This window comes from Ictalurus punctatus, chromosome 1 (genome assembly GCF_001660625.3).
Source record: "Ictalurus punctatus breed USDA103 chromosome 1, Coco_2.0, whole genome shotgun sequence".
Taxonomy (NCBI): domain Eukaryota; kingdom Metazoa; phylum Chordata; class Actinopteri; order Siluriformes; family Ictaluridae; genus Ictalurus; species Ictalurus punctatus.
Window position 1 is genome coordinate 27,164,429 of NC_030416.2, and position 9,639 is coordinate 27,174,067.

The 9,639-nt window shown below is 39.0% G+C and overlaps 1 protein-coding gene across 10 annotated transcripts in view; it reads left to right on the plus strand.

The window, feature by feature from the left end:
* LOC108271270 (receptor-type tyrosine-protein phosphatase mu) overlaps positions 1 to 9,639 on the plus strand; it is a 227,739-nt gene that overhangs the window by 196,212 nt on the left and 21,888 nt on the right. For all 10 annotated transcript variants that reach the window (XM_053683467.1, XM_053683468.1, XM_053683484.1 and 7 more), the window contains 3 exons: positions 470 to 557; positions 1,395 to 1,471; positions 7,171 to 7,207. In XM_053683467.1, coding sequence (XP_053539442.1) covers positions 470 to 557; positions 1,395 to 1,471; positions 7,171 to 7,207 — 202 coding nt within the window. The remainder of the gene's footprint in view (positions 1 to 469; positions 558 to 1,394; positions 1,472 to 7,170; positions 7,208 to 9,639) is intronic.

Below are 9,639 nucleotides of genomic sequence, written 5' to 3' on the forward strand. Positions count from 1 at the left end.
TTGAAGTTTGTCTCAATAATTAGCTTTAATTGTGTGGCTGAGCAGTTCTGAATGAGCAGATTCTCCACACTGCATTAATATTTCATCATCAGTTACTGTTCAGAGCTGAGTGTCAGCTTTAATTCCATCGCTGACGGCATTTTCTCTTTTTAGTCTTTAATTTCTACAATTCGAGCCCTTTAGTGGTGTCAGAGAGACAGGCAGCGAGGTTGTTTTGTCTCAGTCGCAAATTCGGAGCCGAAGCACGTCTAATAGCCCTTAGTTCTGTCACCACTCCCAGGGTTCCTTGCTCCTGTCCCTTGATGTCAAATAATGATGTGAATCTAGTTAGTGTAACTGTCCTCTTTTCCACTGGTACTGTTTGAAGTCCAACTCAGCCATCATTTAAGATGGTAACCTTTGACCTATCTGTGCCTTCGCTGCTCTCGCTTCTTAACTTGTCTCTGCCTGTTTTGATTTCTCTCTACAGAGTTTCTTCGAAGGGCAGGCTGCACCCTGGGACTCTGCAAAGAAAGACGAGAACAGGATGAAGAACCGTTACGGAAACATCATTGCATGTATGTAATGATTATAATCTCAGTTTAGTCACACTGTCAGCATGCTTCTATGACACAGAGAGTAGCTCACTGGGCTTCCTGTTATGTGTAATTGCTCTTTTGATTACATTCCCATCCTTTTGCCTCATAGTGGAGATTCTTACCCAACCTTACAATGTGTGTATATGCTTGTTTGTACACATACATATCCATGTAAAGTTTTGTGCAACAGTATGTCCTTTTTTTTTTCCTTTCACCGGAGTTCTTCATCAGTCACCTTTCCCACTTCTACTGCACTCATTATAAACCATTTCTCCCTCTGAGAGGAAACCGCTCGCTCTATTTGGCTCCACACACTTCCTGTTTCTGGCTAATGAGGCACCAGCCAATCCCAGGCGAGCGTGAACCCTAGGCTATGTTAGACCTGATAGAGAGAGCACTCCCAAAGGACTGGCAGAGTTGCATACTGGAAATCCTTCACAACAACTTAGTATCTCCTATACGAATAGGAAGGAAAAGCTGCAACACAGATTGGTTTCACTTAGTCATGTTGGCATCTAGCAGTTGTTATGTGTTATTATCTGCTGATATAAAGTAGCAATGCCATTGTAAATATTGTGAGATTTATATTTATAAGGTGAAACAAAAATTTCTTATCATGAAATGATTCTCTAGATTTTTAGGGCTAATATAACATGTATGATATTATCTGCTAGAGTTATAAATACACACACTAACCTACTGCTTGAAACCTGCTTCCACATTAATCCTTTTCTTTTACAAGCTCATATCCGACATTAATGAGTAGTAATGACGTGTTCTTATTTCTCACGCTTTCCGTCTCTTCTTTTTTCCCAGATGACCACTCCCGTGTCCGACTTCAGGCTATAGAGGGGGAGCAGAGCTCAGATTATATTAATGCAAATTACATTGATGTAAGTATGGACACTTGCCAAGGCTTGCACACAGAGGTCAGTGTGTATGGTCATTGTGTTTGTGTGTAGATGTGATTCCCTATAGTCTAATGGAAGTGGTTAAGGATGACATTCTCACCCCTTTCCATACCCCTCCCACTACTCGCAGAAAAACATCATTGATCCACACTGTGTTGACAGATTTAGCATAGATTTTCTAGCCTGGACATAAAGCCTATTATTACTCGAGCTCTTATCTAGGACAATTGAGAGAATAATAATTTAGTCTAGCTGTCGCAAAGCATTTCTAAGTTTCTCACTCAGTACGTTTACATGGACAACAATAATCCAATATTAACCCGATTAAGACAATACTCTAAGGAACTAGCATGTAAACAGCAATTTTTTATTACCTTAATCCAACTAAAGTCATACTCGAAGTAAACACAAATCGAAATAAGACATGTGTAGTATTCCTGTTATAGTCACATTATCGACGTGCATTACAGACATGTAAACACCTTAATCACACTATTAATGTCGTGTGGGAGTTTTCACCGCATTTTGCAACAGGACACACACACACAACAGTGCGCAACCGTTTTACGGCAAACAGGAAAGCATGGCTGCGTCCGAAACCACGTACTTACTACTATATAGTAGGCGTAATACATGTATATAGTAGGCGAAATACATGTGTTTCGGCTACTATGTATTAGGTAAGTACACAGTTTGGGATGCAGCCAATGGCTTCAAGCAGTCATCTATTAGCACGTATAGCATGACAAATAATTAACTGCACTTGAAGCTTTCGTAAAAATTAAAAATAAAAACACTCAAAACTGTATACGGTACCATAACGAAGACGAATTGTATGTTGATACATGAAATTCTGGAGGGAACGTCGGACAGCGTGTCGTGGGAACGTAATGACGTGTGCCGTTAATCGATCTATGTTCTATAACATGTAAAACGGGAACATGAAAGGAATATCCTAAAAGTAACACATGTAAACACTTTAATCAGAATATTGTCTTATTCAGAATAAGGTCAGTGATTAGATTATTGCTGTCCTTGTTAAAATAGACACTGTCTGCCATGGAGGCAGAGTTGTGGATCTGATAGATGAAAGAGATAAAGATAAGCATTAGGTATACATTACTCATGTCGTTCTTAAGGCTGAGATTAGTTTAAAATGCAATCTGAGCTCAACAGAAATCCATACTCATTTGAATAAAAGACGGTGCTGTGGGTTATTTGTGGTTGATTGTTGGTTGATCTCATTTGAATGAAAAGTAGTAACACTAATCTTGTCCATAACCTTTAACCTTCATAACTTTTTATACAACATGTGACCATGCTGCACAAATGACCTGCATTTTAGACACGGGGTGAAAAGCATGTTTTAAAAAATACGGACTGCTAAGGTTTTATTCAAAGACTGAAGGCTTTGAATGTTTATGTCGAAATGTGCCTTCACATATACTAGTATCTGGCATACATTTATTCTTTGCTGTCACCCTGTGTATAACACAGCATTTAACAATAGTGGTGGAAAACATCAGGGAGAGAGGGAGCAGTTTGTGGACATTACATTATATGTAGTTGTTCTTTACTTTATTTTTTAGCAAGAAATAGTTTTAGTCCCCGAATATTTTTCCAATTTTCTCCAACAATACTTCATAATGTTTCACCATTTCACACTTCACAGACTTTTAGGGTTAGTGTGCATCAGTAACATAAGGATGTAAGCTGCCTCAAAACCCCTAACCATTTACCCTTACTTTTACCTTCTGTCAAAGTGCTGTCTTGTAAGACAACTGACATGAGCCAGCATGGGCAACAGAGCATCAAGGAAGAGCTTCTATTTCAGATACAGACATGGTTTTAGCTTTTAGAGACAAATGGATGGCTAAACATGACTAAACATCCCAGTATATCTTTTTTTTTTTTTATCTCTGCTTCAGTATAAAAACCCTCTGTTGTGTCTTTGCTCCCATCAAACACACGCTGTCTAATGAAGTTGATCCCGTGTAGAGTATAGAGCATAGTCCATTGTCCTCACTCTTTCCATTGGGCTTTGTTTGAAAATAATTTCACTGACAGAGCAAAGTGGCTACACTTCAAAGGAAGTTGTTTTGAGTAATGGAGGCATGCTGTAGTCGCGCGGTTGCTCGGGGCTGCTCTCAGCGTCCGGTCTCATTGGAGGAGCACAGCGACCTGAAGTGACTTTGGATGTTTACTGAACTGCTGTCGATCATTGGCGCTTTTCTGTTGTCATGGGAGTCAAAGGATAAAAAGAACAGTCATTGCCACCTGTCCGTGCTTGTCTGTTGGTGTGTTGGGTTACCTCCCTGTTGTACGCAACCCCCTGAAACATTTCTTTCTAATGTTTACACTTCCAGCTGGAGCTGTGGACAAAGTAAATGTTATTTTCACCTCCTGTCAGCCACCCACTTCGGATCAACATGCCCTACCAGCCCCTACACATACTGATCGCCTCCTCTCCTCCCACTCTCTTTTTCCATCTCTATTTCCCCTCTTTAGCATGCCTATTCACTTGTCATTAGGACACTTTACGCTTGCCTTCAAACAGATCCTTGGATGCTCGAAGCAGATGGAAGAAGCTCTTCACACGCTGAATTATTTACCTGACCAGCTTTTAGCACATGCTGCAGTACAGTCAAGACACTTAGCATCTCAAAGGACGATTAGTGAAAGCATGTCTCATTGTCAGACACCGTTATTATATTTTACATGCTCAAAGGAGCGATATGTGAAGGAGGCTTTATCTTGCGTGTCTGCTTTATTCCAGCTCTTAAAAGTGATTTATTCATGCTTTACAGCATTTATTGTGCCATTTCAGCCACGCTAACAATGTGCAGTTTTGTTTAGTGCATGAAACAAAGCAGTATTGTCTTACTGTAGATAGGATACAGAGCCCAATTAATAGGTGTTAAACTGTGTGGTATTTGTGCATCCACTTACCTGGTATAAGGTTAAATTCATATCAAGATGAAGACTTGGGTTCAGGTGATATTGAGTAGGTGGAGGAGTTCTGCTAGTCATATGGGTGCCAATAACTTGGGAAGAGTACCATTAAATATCGTATTATAAGCAGTCCTCAACATTCAAATCATGCACGTGTGATTAAAACAAGCTACCGATATAATTCAATTCAGTTTTATTTGGGTAGCGCTTTTAACAATGGACGCTGTCCCAAAGCAGCTTTATAGAAATATATAAATTCAGGGTATAGATTTTAAATGTATGAATTTATCCCTAATGAGCAAGCCAGAGGCGGCTAGAGGGAAAAACTCCCTGAGACGATATGAGGAAGAAACCTTGAGAGGAACCAGACTCATCTGGGTGACAATGGATAGTGCAACTATAAATAAATCCTTTCTGTAACTGTGTACTACATGGGCAAATAGTGCGGTTGTGTAACCAGGAAATTCATTACAGTTTTCACATGAAGTCAGTTTTGTTGAACTTATCCATTGTTCACTGATGGAGATTTGAGTGCAAAACAGTTTGTGGCAATTGCAAACTGTAGTCCTAAGCCAATATAGCATAACTGTTCATATGTATTGAAGTTCAAAGCCATCTTTATGGCAATCTTAATTATCTTTAGGCTGCACCTTTTTGGACCATCCTCAGCAACAGTATGTGACATACAATTGATGAGAACTCCAACCAGAAGAAAGGCATCAGGATGGTTCATAGAGCAGAAGGGCTCAGGATCACTGTTATCTCAGGAGTAACGTGTGTAGCTCCCAGAGAGTGAGAGGGAAAGATTATTTGGTATGCTTAGAGTCCTGTAATGGTTAAGCACCATATACAAGACTAGCTATGACAGCATAACTAAAAGGGACATCCAGAAGGTAACACAGACGTGAGGGACACCAGGCTCCCTGGGACACCAGGCAGCCAACCACTACACCATCAACAAACATGGGTATTCATGTTCCTGTTCTAAGGATTTGTTTTTACTAACTATAATTACTGTCCAGACCTTCAAGACTTCAGTGTTCCTTGTTAGTCAGATAAAATCAATACATTACATTAAATGTATTGCAATACGTTAAAATGCCAGTCAGAGTTTTTGAAAGCCATGTATTAATATATTTGGTTAACCTTCACTAAATGGGTTCAGGTTAAATCATTTAAAAGTAGAACATATAATCATGGTATAGGTATAAGGGAACTAAAGAATGTGCGTGAAGTGTGGATCAAAAAGGATCTTGGGTCACTTTTAGACACTTAGTAGCACACAACATATATTTCTCTTAGTGTTGATATAACATTGATAGCATTATTATTTATTATTGATTTTATTGATTTCACGCTGCCAATGCTGGGCCCTTGAGCTAAATGAGCTAAATGTAAGTCGCTCTGGATAAGGGTGTCTGCTAAATGCCATAAATGTAATGTAATGTAAATGATTTATATGATTTCTTATTTAATTGCAAATAGTGGTCAGGTCACTGTTAAAAAGTTTGTTTTCCCCCAGAATTCCCAACCAGTACATGAACATGCACATACACAGATGTGTGGAGAGTGACCGAGATCAGATTCTGCAAGAATCTGATACTTGTGGCTTAATGTAAATGATATGGTCAGTGGGCTGAGTGTCTATGTCTGAAGACCTGACGGATAAGTCGTTCAATCTGAAACCAGTGTTTGACAGTTTTCTACATTTTTTACTTTTTATTATTTCCTTTTATTCTGTGTTTTGTTCATTTACGCAAAAGTGTCTACTCTACTGTAAAAACTTGCATGGTGGTAAACTGTAGGGTTTTTTATTATTATTATTATTATTATTCTGTAGTTCCTCCATGTTTATTAAATAGTAGGCACTCAACCATTTTAAGCTGCCTGATATGGCCCTATAGCTCAGCACATATCCAGTCATCCTAGACCAAAATACAGGGTCGCTGTAAACATGTTTCATGGTCACATGCACAAAGATAAAGAAGTCATTAAAAAGAGCAGGGAACACTGATGATGAACGTACGGATGTCTCCTCTACTCTGTCGGGTCCTTTATTCCAGCTCCGAACTTTAATTACAGATGAACTGCATTAAATATAAGAATAAGATGACGGCAACAATGGAGGCTGCGTACAAGTGGAAACCACAGCTTTTCCCCCTTAATATTCCGTTTCTGCAGACTGAGCCCTTGCAGGGACACACCACACTCGACAAATGAAATGAGGGGATTAGCATAATCCCACAGAGATTGAGCCTATTCCATAATATAATTCCACAAGCTATCTGAAAACCATTACAGTAGGAGTAAACAGTAGTGTGGAAGGGTGTGTGTGTGTGTGTGCCTAAAGACAGTGATTGTTTATTTTTAAGCACGAGTTAAATAAAAAAAAAAATAAAAAAAAAACAGGCAAGATTTTATTAGTGAAAAACAAGTTTCACTAGCTCAATTACAGTTTGCATTTTCCAGTAGTAATTTGAGCTATAATTTTCTTTGCATTGCAGAGAATTGGAAAGGCTGTCTTTATTATTTCTCTTGTTATTGTTTGGCTTTTCTTTGCTAATGCATCCTCTGTAAAAACAAGAAAACTTTCATTGTACAAGGAAAAGTTCTTGTAAAGTTCTTGAGTCAATATGATTCAAATTGATTGTAATCATAATATAAAACTATACAGCGCTACCATACTTTAATATTATAACTTTAATTTCTCTCTTTTTTTTTAATTACAGGGATACCATCGACCAAATCACTACATTGCTACACAAGGTAAGAATACATATTCTTTTATCTTATATTATGCTGTCTAAACAACCCTCAGATGTGTAGTGTAGTTCTTAGATGGTTCCCTCTCAGACTTTGCTATATATTAATACACACACACACACACACACACACTCAGACTCATTGAGCCATCTTGTGCTGAAGCAGCGTCTTGGAACAATTAATCAGCCTTAGTGTTGGCAGAGGTGGTGGAGTGGGATGGCTGTTAAAGGATGTGAGTAATAAATAAATGGATTAGTCGGTACGTACTTGCGCACTCTGTTGCTCAGTTAATCTGGCGGTCAGCGCCCGCTCTCCCAGCAGCCCCTGGAGGCAGTGCTTGATTGATAGTTAATTGTTGTGAGCTTCTTGGAGGCCGTGTTTGTCCCGCGTGCTGGCGGCTTGTGGAGGTGCTACAGTGACGGGAAACAGCGCCGAATGCAATCACTTCTCCTAATAGACTCACAAGCTGGTATAGTGGCATTGGGAGTTGCATAATTACCTGTTTATTGGAGTGTTGCCTGGCCTGTCCACAGAGACAGCTCCATGTCTAAATGGCCTCTTAAGTTCTCTGTCTGCTTTTCCTCACCCTTCGACACTTTCTCCCAACTTCATTTCCAAGCTGATCCCCAGCCAGCAAAGTGTGGAGTTGCACCTGTATCAGCATTTATATATGACAAACAGCATTTATTATAAGAGGTCTTAGTTTTTTTTAAACTAATTGTACTTTACCAGTCCCTCCAGGATTTTGCGATCGCAGAAATGAACGCAAAATCAAGCAAATATTTTTAAATATTTTTAAAAATTGCCTCAGATTTTCTGCAGATTTGGGCCATGTGACGTCATCACAGTGCGCATTCAGCCAAAGCCCTCTTTGATTCACGTGAGTCGAACGTGAGTCTCATTTACCAACAAACACTGCGTAATACCATGAAAAACAATTTCATGCAATTGCAATTTCATTAATTCAAGTAGTTTTCCTCTAAAAAAAAAAAAAAAAAAAAAAAAACAAAGCACAAAAATACTCTGCAAGTTGCATCGCAAATTTTGAAATAACCCGCAGAAAAATCGAGCATTTTGGGCTGCAACACTCGCGAAAAAATCCACGAAATCCTGTATGGACTGTTATACATTGTGAATGTATGTCTGGACATTTCGCAACCTTCCTTTAAGTTACAGAATTGTTTGGAAAATGAAAAGATGTGAAAAACACAAGTTTTGTGCTGTGCTGTGAAGTAGGTAAAGATCCAGCCACTGATAACAGTCTTTGTATTCAGTGTGGGCCGATTTCAAAAGAAAGGCTTTTTTTTTTTTTGTTAAAGTTAAAAAGCTCAGAAGTTTTTGAGATCAAAGACACATTTTCTTCAGGCTTTTTTGAAGCTTGACAGCACATCCTCCCTCTTTCCCAACCATACGTTCACTCAAAAGAGGCTTAATTGTGTCCATTATTTCACACGTTTTTTTGGGGGTTTTTTTCCAACTTGCAATCACTTTGGAACATCAAAGATTATCATACTGTATCATAGCTGTAATAATGAGTAACGGCTTTGCTGAGTAGATTATTAAGTATAGACCACATAAATAGTGTCACAAGAAAGGAAGAAAGTACGACAGGACGTATTGTTATAGGAAATAATCAATGATGGTGCGATGTGATGGGGCCATTACCACCCAGAACTTGCCTATTTTCCTATTACAGTAAATCCCAAAGTGCTTTATTCATCTTATACCACAGGAATTAGCCAGTGCCTGGCTAGCTCATTCATCTTATACCACAGGAATTAGCCAGTGCCTGGCTACGTGCCAATCCCAGCCACGGGGATCGCACCTTTTAGTGCCAGTCCCAAGCTCGGATAAATGGACAGGCCAACAGCTGAAAGATGACATACTAAAGCAATTATCCATCAATTGTGTTTTTAAGTTAAAGAATGGCATTTTTAAAATTTGCTTATAGTTACGTTTTATGTTGTGGGCCGTCCATAAAACAAATTCCTGTTCCTGTTGTCACTTATGTTATAGCAGCTATAAGCAGTAACTCCCTCACCAGCCTCTCTCTCTCGCTCTCTCTCTCTCTCTTTCATGAAGTTAATAAGACAGAAAATACAGCTTCTCATGTTAGAGAAAAACCACAAAGTTCTCATTCCAGAAAACCTCCAGCTTTCCCTTTGACTGTTACCGACACTGTGACTCCTCTCCTTCCATAAATGTTGAATAAATGTCAACAAATAAACATGTTTTTAATCATTTAATCATTTTTTAAATCTCCACCATGCAATCCCCGTGTAGGTTGTGACTATAGAAATGATAACGTAAGATAATGAAAGCTACCGACAGGGCTGCTGTTATAGAAAATTTTATTCTGACCAAGGATTGAGCATTCAGCACCACTCAAGCATTCAACAGGTAGAGTAGATTTCAATGTACACACCAAAGGTGAT